At 26.6% G+C, this 18,360-nt stretch overlaps 1 protein-coding gene across 3 annotated transcripts in view; it reads left to right on the forward strand.

The window, feature by feature from the left end:
- The first annotated feature begins 129 nt into the window (after nt 1-129).
- LOC107439001 (Fanconi anemia group E protein) overlaps nt 130-18,360 on the forward strand; it is a 23,464-nt gene continuing 5,233 nt past the window's right edge. The window contains exons 1-5 of one of the 3 annotated variants that reach the window (XM_087159638.1): nt 130-297; nt 4,827-4,931; nt 11,567-11,710; nt 12,429-12,552; nt 16,725-16,800. In XM_087159638.1, coding sequence (XP_087015764.1) covers nt 130-297; nt 4,827-4,931; nt 11,567-11,710; nt 12,429-12,552; nt 16,725-16,800 — 617 coding nt within the window. Of the gene's footprint in view, nt 298-394; nt 942-4,826; nt 4,932-11,566; nt 11,711-12,428; nt 12,553-16,724; nt 16,801-18,360 lie in introns of those variants that run through there. The other 2 variants (XM_016051441.5, XM_016051443.5) reach the window with 2 other exon arrangements.

Genomic DNA, 18,360 nt, shown 5'->3' on the forward strand with positions numbered 1-18,360 from the left:
TAGCTACTCTCTACCGCCACTTTACTACAAACCAATTCCACTTCAAAATTAATAGCACGTGCTAATTTAAACCTTGAAGTGTAAACAAGGTCACCCTGTTTACACTCAAACGGATAATTTGACATTAAAATGATACGAAAGGATTTCTTGTTTTGTTTTTATCGCTACCTTTCTAACTTCTATTTTTTTGAAAAAGAAAAAAAAATTAAAAAAGATTTTTTAATTAACTTTATGATTAAAATTACAAATGAACTATTGAATTTCTTCCTTTTTCGACATTATTGTTGCGTTAAAGAAGTATTTTTCCACATTTTTGATTGCTTTATTAAAAATATATGCTGAAAAACTTTTTAAAAACGAAACTTCTACTAATATTCATCGTGCCACGCCACCTGGTCATCCAATCACAGCTGTTGTTTTGATTGCTCCAAAATTTTGAACGTGTTTTTGTTGTTATACACTTCTTCAAGTCTTCAAGATAGAATGTTAATTTAAAATTTATTGAATTAAAATATTTCTAAATACAGGAAAAATTTAAGTTTTCCAAAAATTTAACATAGCATTTTCTCAAAGTTCCTTTTAGTATGTAGTTATTTTAAAATAAATAAAGTTAAAATACCATTAAAAATAAGTATATGTTATTAATTTGAAAGCGATTTCATGACTAAAGTATGTTCGCAAACGCACCAGCGCTTTTCGAGGTAAAAGAAAATGAAATTGTGTTTGAAGAGATTTGCCACAAATTGAAACATCACCCATTTGATTCACCTTGGGCCTTAAGTTTTCAAGTAGAAAATGAAAATATCTGTGAAGTTGAAGAAATAAATGTACCCATAAATAACTTGAAAATTAAAGATGACGAAATAAAACCGGAAGATAAGTTGTCTAACAATGAGACTCATATTAGGAAATTCTTTCAGATCGAAGATAATATTGATGAAGTAAATTTTTTTACTTACTAAATTCTTAGAATCACTATTGAAAACTATTTTCTTCTGTAACTAGCTTCTATTTTGCATAAATATACCTTCTTCAGTAAATCCATTAAATAAGTCCAATATACATTACTACATATTTTGAATTTGCTTGTAAGAACAGAAAAAATTTAAAGTGTATGGTTGTGACAATTTCTTTTTTACAGAAACATTTAAAATGTCTGTGTAGTATGTTTGCTGAACTAGCTTAAAATTTTTGTTGATTATGACTCTAAAAAAATAAAGGAGATATTTCCCTATAAGAAGATTTCCCTATTGGTACCAAAAAAAATATATATATATATATCATTGAAAGGACTCAACTCGAAGAGTATAGGGCAGAAGTCTTGAGTTGTTAGGGAGAGGTTGAGAAGCGTTAAGCTAGTCTTCATTATTTGCTTAATTGAAATGTCAAAAATTTTGTATAATTTTAATTTTTATAAATGATTGAATTACAAAAGGTAGTTTCCTGGTAAAAATAAATATTAATAATTATTTTATGGATAAAATAAGATCTTAAATTTTGTAAAAGTTACATGCTTCAGATGCATTAGGTCATATATTTTTAGATTGACATTAGAAAAGAATATTTTTAAATTGCCAAAAAAGCCGTGAAATATCTAAAGTTGTTTCAAACTATGTATGCACAAAAAAACTTTCTATTTTTAAGTTGCGACAAAACCAAAATACTGAAAGAGTCTGGATGTTGACCATTACATTTGGTTATAGATTTTAACAATTATTCTAAGCGTAAAAATACTAAGCAATAAAAAGCAATTATAGACAAGTCATAACTTTTCTTTTCTCCGTTTCTTAATTTGTTATAATTTGAAACATTGGTGCTTTTCAGGGTTGGGTTTTTGACGTCAAAAAGTGGTTTTTGACATGACAAGGGTATAATACTGGTTTAAACCGTCAAAAATGTCAAAAACTGAAGTTTGCCAAGAAAATATATAAACTTCAAATCTACCAACAGTTGCCATGCATTATATTGAAATTTAATTATACTATAGGTAATCAGCAGGTTTTAAAATATTTTTTAATTAAAATTAAGGTAAAATAACAGATTTAAAATCTCAGAAATTTATATTCAAATGCATGTGCACAAAAATTGTTTAAATATTTATATTTAAAAAAAAAAAAATTTTTTTTTTGATACTTAAGAAAATTAAAAGTTTATTACTATGCATTTTTAACATATAAGGAACATATAACTAATATTTATAAGGAACTTACAAGTTATGTTGTATAAATACAAACTTGATACAAGTGTATAAAATTTTTTTTTTAATGTTTTACCGAATATCTTTATTATCCAGTATGTTAATTTGAATTTAAAAGTAGTTATATTTATGAATAATGATAAATATAATTCATATTGTTTATTATATTTATTTATAATTATTACACTTATCATTTTAAAACAATTTTTATCTCTTAATTTTTTTTTTCTCCACTTGTATTAAGAATACAAATAATGCATATCTTGAAAGCAAGAAGTAATTATTCAACAGCAGAATATTTAGATATTCAACAAAACTATATCGTATTCAGCAAAATGAAATTCACAAGTATTTGGATAAACTAAATTTTCAGCATAGTAAATGAATAGGCTGAATATACTGTAAATCGACACTAACTACTCTGTGTATTTAACAGAAAGCACTTAAATTTGTATTGTCTTATGTTAAAAAGATTATTAAGAAGACTTAAAAGAATATTAAAAAGATTTTTCTTTAAAAGAAGATGTCTAATGTACAAAACTGCTAATGTTTATCTTTAAAAATGTCTAATTTTTAGTATAATCTATACTATACACTAAATTTGGTTATAAATAAATTTCTTAATAATATCACTGCAAATTTTCAATAACACATGAAAATGAATACATAATATTACGAAAGATGTAAGTTTTCAAAAGTACAAGATTTTGGTTACTATTTAAAATATAAGTGTTTCTTCAAAATTTTAAATTTATTTTTTCTAGAACATTTAGAAACACTATCCTTTATAAAAAATATATAAATTTGATGTATTAATTAAATTTCACACATGAATATAGGTTTTTGACATTTTCGACATTTTTGACAGTGAGGTTTTTGACGTGACGGTTTAAACTATGGTTTAAACTGTCAAAAACTGTCACATGTCAAAAACCTGCCAACCCTGGTGCTTTTGTTTATTATTCTTAGTATAAATCTTATTGGCTACCTTTAGATTCATTATCTTTGTGAGATGTTTGTATTGTGATAAAATAAGATGCAATAATAATTTTGTAAATTTAATAAGTTTAAAAGGTTCCTTCAAGAAAACGGTGAACCCAAATTGTTACACAAAGTGTAAAAAGTTGAATACCCTTGGTATAGTGTATAACTCGTTGTCACTCCATGGCAAACCTGTGCAAAATTATTCCAAGTAAGAAACCCATTAGGCACCTCGGCATTGCATTACTGTCTGCATTAGTAACTGTTCACACCAGTTACAATCGCCAAGGTGCCAAAAGGTTTGAACTTGCAAATATTGAAATATATATACGTATTGGTTTGCCTGAGGTGGAAAATTATAGTCAAAAGATTTGCAGTATAAAAAAATTATAATGAGGTATGAGCAATATATTGATATTGTTTTTCATAATCACAGTAAACAAGTTTAATTATATATTGTTTGACATTACCATTCTCATTGTTTATTTTTCCATGACAAATTCTATTTAACCATAATACTATCTGCTAGTTAATATTATTCCCGGAATAAAATGTAAGTAAATAAAATAAAAAAATGTGATAGAAACTTATAATGCATTTAAGGATACCTAAATTTACGGTAACCATATAGACAGCAATCAAAACCACTAAATCTCCATTTAGAGCACTATGAAATAATAATCACTCGTCAGTGAGAGGGCTAACACGTTTGTTGTTAATTGATAGTAGAACGATGGCTAGTTCATTTGGTTGGAATGGTATGATGAAAGTTAATAAGTAATGATGTAATTCAATGTAGCACTTCTGCAAAATATCTTTGTTAATTGTTTTATTGTTGATGTTTATGTTTATCATAGAATTATTTATTTAATTTTAAAATACACTATGTGATTTTAAGGAATAAAAAAAAACCCAACTATATGATATTTGTATGAAAAAGATATCCTGTGTGATGAAGATAAATGAATTTATGTATTTCAGAATCAGTGGGTGACAAATTATGAATGACTGTAATTTAATGCAAAAAATAACAAAACATATATTGCACAGTATGCATTATTATTTAATATTGATGTTTATTTTTCTGAACTTTATTTGGATAGTAGCTGCAATTTTGAGTATTTATAACAAATGCTTGCATTTATTTTGAAAAATGTTTGAGGCCAGATAAACTGTAATTGTCAGAGTCCTTGTAAGAGTAGGGTAACAAGCATCTTCCCAGAGCCCATATTTATAGGAATCTGATAGCTATTAATTTTTTTAAATAATTATTCAAATTTCATCTATTTTTTATATTTTATCATATTATTAAAAATGTAGTAGTCTTCACCTTTCTAGGAGATCCATCCAAAGAAAAAATAAATTAATGAAAATTAAAAAATAAGGTTTATTGAAACATTTTTAGATAACTTTGTAAACGGGACAAATTTCAAAGGACATCACAAGGTCTAGCAATGGTAGTCACGAATTTCTATCAATCATTAAATAATTACTGCAAAAATATTATTTAAAGACATGAAAATGTTTTTTTTTTGGGGGGGGGGGTTTATATGACAGGTTTACTTAGCATTTTTGTTAAAATATAACAGCTATTATTGCTTTGTATAGTATTTTAAAGTTGGTTAAATAATTTTAAACTTTATTCCAGGAAAAATTTCTTCCTCTGAAAACAAGTTTATTGTCTATTCAAGATACCAATTCTGTTGAAGAAATAGCTTCTATTGATTTACTTAGTAGTTTAACATTATCTCAGGTATATACATGTGGAAGTAATATTTGTTTATATGCCTTTTATTTTAATTTTTTTTCAAACCATCTTCTCATTTATAATATTACTATTGTTTGTTGTAGACTAGTGCTCTTTATTACTTTTTGTATTTTTGTTAAATTTTTTTATTATATTTTTTATTTTCATGTATTTGTGGCTTTTATAACGACTGTCTACCCAACCGCCTGTCCAAAAAAAAAAATCCAAATGTTTATTTTTTTTAGAAAAAATCCTAGTAAAACCCATTTTTAAGTGCGTTTTTTTTCCTTCAGAAATACTAGAAAAAGGTGTATGTTTCCCAACTACTTTTTTTCTGTTATTACTATAATTATTATTAGAATTTTACACATTTTTGAATATTTTTCTCTTTTTCAATATATTTTCGAAATTTTTAAGAAATTAAAACTTGAGGAATAAAAAATATTTCATCATAACAGAAATAAAACACATTATACTCATTGATATTTTACCAAAATATTTTAAACTCAATGATATCAAATAATATTCATGTTATATGAAAATTTTGTAGTTTAGATTATGTAATTAATGATATATCTGCTAAGTAAGAATAAAATGAATGCCATATTTAGTTAATTAAAGTTCTGTGATACTTTCTGTTGGTTCTGATTCACTTCTTAAATGTCTCTAAACTCCAAAAAAAAATTTTTGAGCCGAAACTTTTTCTCGGTTTGAACCAGACAAGTCTGCATGTAGAAAACATGCCTAACCAGCTGATTAAAGTTAAAGTGATTAAAGTGTTACTTTTCTAAATGCAAGTGTGATTGATAAGTAAATGTTAAAAGCCATCTCTTTTATTTGTCTATACTGATAATTTCCAAAAATAAATAATCAAAATGAAAAAAAGAAGAGCTACTGGGATGAAAAGAGTATTTGGTGTTTTCTGAAAAGACTGCCTTTAAATATGTCCATATGATAAAAATATAAATTAAATAATTCTATTAAAATTGAGAAAATTTTTTGGCTAGTTATTATTCAATTAAAAATTATATGAAGCTGTTTATTGATTTTATTTGCTTGTTATCTATTTAAAGTAAATTTTTTGTTTTACATATATTAATGCTATATGCTATTCCATATATTAATGCAATATGTTATAGATTTAGTAATAAAATTATTTCATTATCATTGAAATATACTATGTATTTGCCCCTTCTCCCTTCCTCCCAAAAATGACACCCAGTTAAACCCAAAAAACCCAAGTAAACACAGAAAAAAAACATGTTTTTTTAATTTTTTTTTTATACAGATTTGGCTTCTTATGTAATCATGTAACATTAGTCGAGATTTTCCTTAATTGTCAAAAGATACCTAAGATGATTCAGGGCCTGCTCTAAGCATTCGCCACCTCACCAAATGCAATAAAATCCTAAATTGGGCCAAACAAATTGTGTTTGGGCGAAAGTATTGGTGAACTGTTTTTTCTACCGAAAAGAAAAAAATATATATTTTTCTTGGTCTTGAAAATTACATAAATATGAATTTTTCTGGACAAATATTGCATTTTTTATTCGATTACAGTAATTTCCTTTAGATATGTTGCATAACTAATTAGAGTTATGTTAAGTTCAGAAAATGTAAGCAAAAAGAGAGATTAAATAAACATTGAGGGGACGTAAAATACAGATTAACATGTTCGCCGCCGTATTGCGCGGTTTCGTGTGATGAAATGTTGGTGTCAATAAAGCAGATTAAGTGGTAGCTGGATGCATATTATCATTAAAATATTTTTCCAGAAAATATGTGTTCTCATATCAATAATATATTTTTTACTAAAATAAACTTTTTGGGAATTTTAAAACTAAAACGGTTGCTAAAATAAGAAAATTTAACTTTGATTTTATCTTTATAGATGACCACTTTTCAATGATAGATGTAGTATAAGCATCTGCACACAACATGTTAATGAATGTGTTAAACTACTGCCCGAATTCTGTTAAAAAACCTCTGAGTAGTATAAAAACCTATAAAACAGAAATAAATTATTATCCCTAATAAGAATAAATTATGTAATTATTCCCAACCTATTCTTATTTCTTTCCTCAAAGACAATAAAACTTCTTCATTTTTAATCCTCTCCCCCATTTATTGTTCATTTACTCTTTAACTTTAAAACTACACTTACTACTTAACTCGATTTGAATTTGCATTTTTGAAAAAGTTCAATTTACAGTAAATTTGTAATTTGACTTAAAGTTTTCTATAGGAAAAAACGAACATTTAAAATTTATTAAGCTTTGCCTGTGGCTAAAACTTTTGAAATTTGGCTAATTTATTATCTAGTAATATGAAGTCCTTAGTGCGGGCCCTGTGATCAATGTGAAATTCACTGGATACTCACTAAAAAAGGGCTTCTAATTCTTTTAGAAGTAACGAAATTTCACACATATTATTGACATACTAATATTATGAAAAAAAGTGTTATTTATTTATTTTTTATTACTTTTCAGTATTTTCTTTAACAACAATGCCCTATGTCCATGTGAATGGCAACTTGTGGTGGGAGATGCATGTGTTTGACCACTCTCCAGTTTTCAATAAATAAAAATTGCAGTCCATTGTATTGTCGTGAAAAATTTTATTCTCTTATTGCCTCAACCTGCTATCGTGAACATTTACCTCATATTTTGAAACTTTATTGGTTAATTTTTTGTAAATGTTGTGGAAAAAACATACTGACATGTATGTATTAAATAAAAGCTTTTATAAGGTGGATATTTAAATAACAGAAATAATTTAAGAAACTTTTGAGAATCTCCATAAAAAAATCACAAATGGAAGATATGGCAATAAAAAATTGGAAAATGACAAAAATAAAAATTTTCTTTTGACTTCAAAACATTTTTATTGTTGAAATCCTTTATCGAAAGATAATGCTTAGGTACAATGAGAAAAAAAAAATTATCATTGAATAACTGTACCCTGAATAACTTTTGTTCTGAGGATTGGATTTTCACAAACTTAGTATAAATCTTAATGGTTATAAGAAGTGATCTGAAATGTACTAATTAATTAGTCTAATTATTAATTAAGTTATAAAATCAGACACAAAAATGCACTTTCTCTGAATAAACATCCCTACCTTTTTTGATGGATTTGGATTTTAAACCTTCGCAAAATGAGGAGGGTAGTGGGAATCTTTATAGATAATGCTTAGGTACAATGAGAAAAAAAAAATTATCACTGAATAACTATACCCTGAATAACTTTTGTTCTGAGGATTGGATTTTCACAAACTTAGTATCAATCTTAATGGTTATACGAAGTGATCTGAAATGTACTAATTAATTAGTCTAATTATTATTTAAGTTATAAAATCAGACACAAAAATGCACTTTCTCTGAATAAACATCCCTACCTTTTTTGATGGATTTGGATTTTAAACCTTCGCAAAATGAGGAGGGTAGTGGGAATCTTTATAGATAATGCTTAGGTACAATGAGAAAAAAAAAAATTATCACTGAATAACTGTACCCTGAATAACTTTTGTTCTGAGGATTGGATTTTTACAAACTTAGTATCAATCTTAATGGTTATAAGAAGTGATCTGAAATGTACTAATTAATTAGTCTAATTATTAATTAAGTTATAAAATCAGACACAAAAATGCACTTTCTCTGAATAAACATCCCTACCTTTTTTGATGGATTTGGATTTTAAACCTTCGCAAAATGAGGAGGGTAGTGGGAATCTTTATAGATAATGCTTAGGTACAATGAGAAGAAAAAAAAATTATCACTGAATAACTGTACCTTGAATAACTTTTGTTCTGAGGATTGGATTTTCACAAACTTAGTATAAATCTTAATGGTTATAAGAAGTGATCTGAAATGTACTAATTAATTAGTCTAATTATTAATTAAGTTATAAAATCAGACACAAAAATGCACTTTCTCTGAATAAACATCCCTACCTTTTTTGATGGATTTGGATTTTAAACCTTCGCAAAATGAGGAGGGTAGTGGGAATCGTTATAGATAATGCCTAGGTACAATGAGAAAAAAAAATTATCACTGAATAACTGTACCCTGAATAACTTTTGTTCTGAGGATTGGATTTTCACAAACTTAGTATCAATCTTAATGGTTATAAGAAGTGATCTGAAATGTACTAATTAATTAGTCTAATTATTAATTAAGTTATAAAATCAGACACAAAAATGTACTTTCTCTGAATAAATATCCTACCTTTTTTGATGGATTTGGATTTTAAGCCTTCGCAAAATGAGGAGGGTAGTGGGAATCTTTAAAATATGGTCCTATTAGTTCAGTCAGGAGAGTAGCAGAAGTTCAGGCTCCTTAAAGTTAATTTTGCTTTCTGTTTATTTTTTTATATCTTGGGAACTCAATTGAAATTTTTTTGCACTCAATTATAAAATTTCTTTTTAATTTCCAAAAAAGAAAAAAAATTATTTAATGATTATTTATTATTTTTTTCACTGTTTTATTAACAATGGTTTAAAAAATTAATTATGAGGCACACATATTTTTGCATAATTTTAACTATGTAATTTGAAATGTCAAAGTCTAAATTTTGAAATAAATCAGCCAAATAGTTCTTAAGAAATTTTTTTTTTTAAATATTAGCTCTTTTGAAATTTTATAGCGGAAAAATTGACAAATTTTATTCAAACTTTAGATTGATGCAAAAATTTATGTACTTCAGAATTTTTTTCACTTTCATAAATGAAATTATAAAAAATAATAAATTTTTACATAATTACAATTATTTACATGAAATTATCTTTTAATAAACAACTTTTATAATTATGTGTAAAACTGTTTTACATAGCATTACAGTACCCTTCAAGATAAAGCAAAATATGCAAGTGTGAAATTAACATTTAGAAACTTAACTTCCAACTGCTTTTTTGAAAAAACTATACTGTCGTGCATTTGAAAAAGCATGTACGATTGAGTCTGAGAAAAGTGGCTATACAACTTTTCTCCCTCCATTGCTAATGCTATGAATGCTAACCATATTTTAACCAGTGTAACAAATTTAAGACACAGAGACAACACTATTTTGGTAGCTTTAATCCAATATTGACTTTATTAATTGGGGATAAACCACACAATAAAATTTTTAATTATCTAAAGGACATTGGTTTTTGCAAAATCAATTTAGCTGTGACTTATAGCAGAATGTTTCTTATAAAACAAGTTGTAGGTGCGGTATGGCCAAAAATGACTTTTGCGCCAATAATTCTTAATAAACTAACCATATTTTATTTGTCAAAAATATATGTATCCAGTAAAAAGTCCGCATATCTGTCGAAATGCTAATAACACTAATTAGTCACAGTGTGTGAGGTCAATCATTAGGATTACCCTTTAATTGGAGAAAACCTGATTATTCGAACAAAAGTTATTTAAAGTTATTTTCCCCCTCTTTTTTTTGTACATTTTTGAAAAAAACTTTTGCAAGTATAAATTTTTTATGAAAAATCCAAATTAAGTTTTTTTTTTTTTAAAAAATAAAAAAGCTAAATTTTTTTTCAGATCGAGATCCTAGTTGTTTCTCTCTTTAACTGAATATTTGTTGATATTGTGGGGATTTAATTTTAGACTATGCAAACCTTCATCTATCAAAAGGTACCTCTTGATAGAATCAAGTTAACATGTCTTATATGCTAGTGATTTGGTATTTAATATTTATAGTGGTAGTTACGCTACATTACTCATCTTCCAGAATTTTAACTGTGATAGAATTCAATGAACAGATTACACTAGTTGATTCATGCTGTTTTTCTTTCTTTTTATTTATTTCATTTTGCTCATTATATTTTTTTGCCTTCATTTTTTGTTATAGTATTTCTCTCATTTTTATTTATTCATTTTTTTTTCTTTATAGCATTTGCTCATCATATATTTTTTGCTTCCATATTGTTTATTAACCGGGAGACTTTACTTACTTCACCGTATTTTTTTTTCTTTCTTTGAGCAGTATATTTTTAAGCAAATCAACTGTTTAATGTAGATCATCCATCAATATTGGCAAGTTCTGATCATGTCTGGGTCACCATGGTGGGGAATTAATCTTAGACTATGTCAACCTTCATCTATCAAAGGGTACCTCAAGATAGAATCAAGTTAACATGTCTAATATACTAATGATTTGGTATTTAATATTTATAGTGGTAGTTACGCTACGATATCAATCCTATTTTATTACCATTTATCTATTGAAGCACCTGTATTAGAACAATATAATCTGTAGAAAACTATTTATTACCATTTAAAGTTTTTGCGTAAGTTTATTTCACAAACTAATAGATTTGTAAAGAAGATTTAATAAAGATTTGTAAAATAGTTCATTCACACAGTTAGTTTTATCAAACTTCTATAATTGTTTGATTATTTTCTTTCTATAGCTTATATAGAAGATTTTTTAAAAGTAAATCTGTTACAATTTAAGCATATTATGTTTGTTTGTTCTTAATTTTATTTGAAGCTGAGATTCACTTATAAATAGTATTTATATTGAGCTATGGAACATTTTGATACTATTATATATTATGGGAAGGAAAACTTTTAAGCGATTTTATTTTCTTAAATAATAATTAATATATTATTTTCTAAATTTTGATTATTTTTTTTAAGGTCCCACATTTTTGTAAATTTATTGAAGATGCAGTTTTGAATGAAACATCATTAGCCATTTTCCTAAACTCAATTTCTAACTTGGAGAAGCCTTTGAGTATTACAATAACTTTAGCCATTTTCAATAAAATTATTTATCCTAAAGTAAGTAAGTCTTTTATACGTATATATAAGTGCTTTCCATATACATATATAATTTTTAAATATTTATGTAGCAACCAACCGATTCCTTGTGATGCCACCTATACCACTCACCACCTATGTCCACACCACCGACATCAACGAATTAGCGAATGTCAACGAACAGTTCGAGTTCGGATATGAAAGCTGAAACATGACTTTTTCCCCTTACCCCGAGATTTTTCTTTAATTTTAATTCTTTTACTTTTTTTGTCAAATGTAATTCATGTTTGTTTCTATGTTTATTATTAAATTTCTTTATTAAGGGTACTTCTTTTACTTTTATCATAATTTACATTAATTTGAGTTAGCCGGTATTCCTTTTCACTACATTTATAATTTTTTTTGCCAAAAATTTGGTACTTGCAACTTGAGAAGAATACTGCTGAAGCCACATCGTTGTGCCTAATCACTTGGTTATGCATTACTTGTTAATGTTACAGCCATTATACTGGGTTTATTATCACACTGAATCAATTTTCTGATCAGATTTAACAGGATACCTGTAAGCGGCATCACACACATGCGTCGAATCTAATTATCTGCCGCGTGAGGTCGCAGCAAGTATTTTATTATTATCTTTTATGCAAATAATTTTGATGTAAATTTTTTTATATCATCAATTTAAGTTTGAATTTTATATTTTTGCTAAAATTAATTACATAAATGTTTGAAATTACAGATATTAAGTTTCAAGTGCAGCAACTATCGTAATCTTTCTTCTTCAATTATGAAATTTTTTATGGTTCATCCAAAAGCTATTTTAGAAGGATTATTAATTCCTTGTTTGAAAGAGCATTCTTTAGGTAAGTAATTCTTTTGTTTTATCCAATTTAACAATCATATTTGTTATCTTGTCCTAATTGATGACTTTTAAAATTAATCCTAAATTAGAGCAAATTTATAATTCTGAAAATTTTAAATACTTTTTAATTAAATTAACAAAAAACTATCGAAAAAAAGGCTACTGAATTGCTCTTTTAAATCGTTTATTAAATTTAACCAATTTAAACTTAATTCCTTGAAACAGATTGAGCTACAATGCTTTCAATTTCAATTCAAGTAATAAAGCAAATTATAAGCATTGAGTTTAAAACAAAGATTTGTCAATTTTTAAATTTGCACCACACTGAAGAGTTTATCAGAGATTTTTAAAATTTTATTTTTAAAAAATCACTGAGAGGTTCTTTCAATGTTTTATCAGAGTACTAGATATTGCCTCAAGAGATAGTTTAATACACACATAAATATTTTATTGTTTATATATTTAAAAGTGGTTAGAACAAACATTACACAGTTAATATTTATTGGTTTACTGTCAAAATTTTGGGATGACTTTATGCTAAAAATAGCCTTTATAACTTTTTAGTGTTTTTAATTAATAGTTTTTGTAATAAAATGAGAAATAATTTTGTGATCTATTTTTTAAAATTTCTTTTTGGTAGATAATATGTTATACAGTGTATTACAACAGTTTAGACAGAAATTAAATGTTTTTATAAATTTTTAACTAGTCCATATTTTTTCCAAGAATTTTACTGAGAGTGTTATAAATTGATGGAAAAAAATGCTACTGGAAAAAAGTAATTACTAAAAAATTTAAACAGAAGAACTAAGTTAAATAAAATCAAAAACTTTCTGCGAACAAAAAAATCTCAATTAAAAACTTTCTGCACATATTGATTAACTCTTGTAACTAGTTTCAATCTTTTTTTGCCCCTTCATTTTGGCTAAATTAGTTTGAAAATGACGGATTTTTTTAGAAAATGATTTTTTATAGAACTGTAAGGCTGAAAACACTTTTTAAATAATTGAAAAAATACCTGAAATTTAAGCAAGAAAAAGTGTATGTGGGAAACATTTATCCTCAGAATGTTGTCAAAGATTCTATAAAAATATCGATGCAAGATTTCATTTATTTATTTAAATTGTATGAATATGAATCTCTGTGTGTGATTTTTAATTCACGCGAATACGACTCTTGAAGTTTCATTTTAAAATAGCCTGAATACGAGTTCCATGTTTAATTTTTAAGTCCATTGAACACGAATCATAATAGTGGCTTTTAAATAGCGTAAATATGAAACTTGATATTGGATGTAAAATTTTAAAAATACGAAATACGAGGCGAGAACTTAAATCGCGTGATTGGGAACCACGATGTATGATTTTAACTCTTGTGAATGTAGTTTTAAATCATGGCATAGGTAGGAAAAGGCGTAAATACGTTTTTTTCTTCTTCTCGGGAATTAGAAAAATACAAACTTTCTTTGAAGAGGCAGATTAATTTTTCCTTAATTAGCAATAATTAAAATATTTCCATGATGGGGACAAGTTTTCTGCAAGCGACGTTCGCTCTCTTGTGTACATTATACGGGTCTGCAGAAGAAAAAAAAAAGAAAATTCACATTTTCCGAATTTTAACTGCTGCAAAAATCAAGGATAGATGTCAATATTTATTCAAAGAAAATAATAATAATAAGAAGAACATAATTTTGATATTTGACATGGAAATCCTTTTTCCATTGAAATGCCTAGAGTTTGCATATTTTCTGTATTAATATTAAATTATGCTATTGTAATGATTTTTTTTTCTGTTCCAATTGATGAGCTCTTTCCATTTCCATATAGGCTAATTTTCATTTTCCTCATAGAGCATATAAAATTATGTCCCTGCATATTTTATGGGTTTTTGTTATGTTTTTAAAACTAATGTTCACTTCATACTTTTGTATGGTACTGCCTGTTAGAACCTCGCAAAACTGAAATAGAAAGACTAGAAACATTCCAGAACAAATGCTTAAGAATAAATTTAAAAAATTTCTGGCCTATCACTATTTCAAGCAAAGATCTACTAATAAAGGCAAAATTATCATCCATTCCTGAGGATATTTTGAAAAGAAGATGGATATAGACTGAACATATTTCTTGTTTACAACGGGATTGCCCTGATAACCTCGCACTTACTTGGACACACGATGGAAAACGTTAACGGGGAGGGCCGAAACCTACTTGGCAAAGATATGTGTACCAAGCTGTGTGCAAAGCAAAACTAAATGGATGGTAGAAGGCATGAGAACAAAGGTGTTTGACTCAGAACAAAGGTGTTTGAAAAAAGAGAATTAAGGCCTTATGTGTCAGCTGACGCAAAGAGGATAGGTTGTAAGTTAGAGGCATGCCACAACTAAGCAGGAGCCAGTAAAAAACTTTTATTTTCGTCGATAAGCCTTTATTGTGTAGTTGAAAATATATGTATACTGACATTGTTTTGCTAAAGAATTCATTGCAGCCCGAATATTATGTATCTGAAAGTTAGTAAATGGTTTCTACAGTACCTTGGTAGTCAACTGAGGTTCGACAACCATTCAATATAAAACTGATTTGGCTATTGTATCCAAAATAATCCCACAGCATAAGCAGAGCTCTACAATATTCCCAGCTAAATAGATTGCATTGGCTCTTTGTGAAGTCATGCCAATAACTAGTGTTGCCTGGACTATTGTTGATAATTTTCACTTTTATCCCTTCCAGAGCAGCACATAAATCCTTCCATATCTGTGTGACAAGCTCTTGTGATCCCGATTTGGTCTTGCTGGTTTATGACATGATTTAAAATGAGGAATTAATGCCCTTGTTTCTTTTGATGTATCTGGTTTACTGTTGTTCATGAATGGTTTCTTTTCAAACAATATGACTCATTTGATTCTTGATGTTATTTATTGAACAATATTGGTTTGTAGCTGATTTCTTTAATTTTTCTACTTTCTCACAGAGCTAACTTTAGAAGTTTTTCGTGTCGGAATTTCGGTTTAAAATTCTGAGTATGGACAAAAATTATACTTAAATCTTCCTTTAACTAATATTTTAAAATTAAGATTTCTGAAATAGACTTATTTTCAAATTTTAATTGCCTAAATTAAAAAATTTCTTCTTACCTGAACTGTTTTAATTTTGTGAATAAAATTTAAAAATAATCCCCAATAATTCATAATTACAACTAGAAGTAGTACGACCTGATTTGGTCAAATTTATTTAAAATCTACATTTACCTACTTTTGTGTATAAACATGTGGCAGGTAAAATTCAAATTTTATTTTTTAATTGTTTTAAGTTTTAGCTAAATGGCTTTTATTGTACCTCAAATCTTCTGTTTTCCATTTATTTCACTTACGCTAAAGTAATTGTGAAAAGATCTGAACTAGTTTGAAATTTATTGATAATTCCAAGTATATGTTAACTTTTGTGGCACACTCATCCTAACTTTCTTTACTGCATAATAATTTTTTTTTGTCATTAAATTTTTTTGTCATATATTTGTATAATACAAATGGATAATTCAAAATGTGCAAAGTTAGTTTCCTAATATGTTTGAAAGTAGGCAGAAAGAAATATAGATATACAGTCAAGGTAAAAAGTTTAGGAGAACCATTTATTTTATAAGATTATTTATAAATAAAATTTTGAATTTTGTAGCACTTGTAAAATATTTTTGGGATTTATTTTTACTGCTTTATAACAGATGAAATGTATAGTATCTGGATTGTACCATTAATTTTGCTTCATACTTATTTTTTTTTGTCACAAAACAAAGATAATTTGTTTTATAATATAATATATAAATTTTTTAAACAATGAAAAGTATTAGGTACATATATATATATATATAGTTTATACTTTTCATTGTATTGTATTTTATGTATATATTGTATGTGTATTGTATTGTATTTCATATATATATTAGGGGAACTGGAAAGTAATGCCATTTAGACGCATTAACTATTTGTTAGTTTTAAAAACCAATAAATTTTTTTTTCAATTCCTTTTCGATCCGGCATTGAAAGGTTGTTGCTAACGAGGGTGAATACCTTATTAATTACAAGTAAAATCTTGATGACCAATATCAAATGCACCGAAATGACATTACTTTCCGGTCCCCGTAATATATATGTATGGTCTTAAATATAATTTTTTTTTTCAGAAACATCACTTCAAGAAATATTGCTTAAAGTGGTTAAAAGTAACCTGTCTGATGAACATGTCACTTACTTTATTCAGTAATATTTTCATGTTTCTTTTTCGAAATATTATTTACTAATGCATTTTAAACATAAGAGATAAGGGTAATTCACTCAGTGATACCGGCAATTGTTGCAATAAGAAATTTAGATATTCGCTTAGTAATACTTATTTTCTTTTTCCTGGAAATCTAGTTTTTTTTTTCAATCAATTTTTGTATACCTTTTGTATTGAGGGTTATTACTAGATTACTCAGAGTTGGTGAAAATGGTCAAGTAGTGTTTTTTTTTCTATTCACCTAGATTTTTTTTTAGGATTTATATACATCGTTCATAATTTTGTAGAAAAAAATTAAACAAGTTACTACCTTAAAATTTCTTTTTTTGTTTTGTTTATCTATGTTGCATTATAACAGAGAAGATCTGTATATCCATGTACACTTTTGAATTTGTTTAACTTTTTAATTGTCACTAATTTAAAATTAGCAATACTCTCTTAGGGTGTTAATCTTATGATATGTTAAAAATATTTACAAGAATGAGGAGATATTTAATTAAATTATGTAGAATTAAAAAAAAAAATCACTAGTTTAAAAATAATTATATTTGTAGGATTATCATATCACAATTTGATACATGTAATTATTAGTTGGTAATTGAAAATTTTTAAAATTTATATAAGTGTCTGAAATAAAAGCAATAAATGAAAGTTCAACTTTAAAATTTATAAAATGCAAAAAAAATTTAAAAGTATAAACGTGAAAACTAATTATGATATAGACTCAAAAATATGATTTAAATTCAATTTTGTGTTGCTTTTTTTCTGATGCTATATTTTTCTTTTTTTTTCTGGGGCTGTTTTTTCAGTGCTTTTTTTTCTGTTTACCTAAATGAAAGCATGGTATAGACTATATTTTCTTAGGTTTAACTTAGCTTAACTGGGGTGATTTTATTCCGGGGTACCCCAGTATTCTGTATCATCCTTCTTGGTCTAGAAACTAAAAGCAGGGCTTGTAATTTTTTCGCAGAATTCTGGTGAGACCATTCTCAAAACCATTGATTCACAGACATTTGCGAATCAAAACTTAATAATCTGACGAAATTTTCATCACAAGCTAAAATTTAAAGTAAGAATTAAGATTTAAAGTAACAATTAAGAGTTCTGCAATCTAAAATTTTAATTTTGAAACTTCTGCAAAATCGCTTTGATGAGATGTTTTCATACACCAATTTAATTTTTTTACTGTTTGTCGGATTTCCCCCTTTTTTTAATTAGTATTTGAAACTATGCCGGAAATCGCTAATATTGCGAATCATACTCATGCAGTTTTATTATCAAACATCAATTTGAAAATTTACATGATTTAAAAGCTACACATTGCTAATCCTGTTCACACGATCTGAAATTTACGTCATTTAAAATCCAGTATCGCGATTCATATTCACATGATTTTAAAATCCAACATCGCGATTCTTGTAAGAACTAAGTTTTTTCTTAAACCAGTTACTATAAAGTTGTGATATTCTACATTGGTGGGTAATTTAATAATAAACCTTAGTTCAAATAATTTTATTAAATATGAATAATATATAAAATAA

The sequence above is a fragment of the Parasteatoda tepidariorum genome, chromosome 3 (genome assembly GCF_982258835.1).
Source record: "Parasteatoda tepidariorum strain Cologne lab strain chromosome 3, Ptep-v5.0, whole genome shotgun sequence".
In the NCBI taxonomy this organism is placed as follows: domain Eukaryota; kingdom Metazoa; phylum Arthropoda; class Arachnida; order Araneae; family Theridiidae; genus Parasteatoda; species Parasteatoda tepidariorum.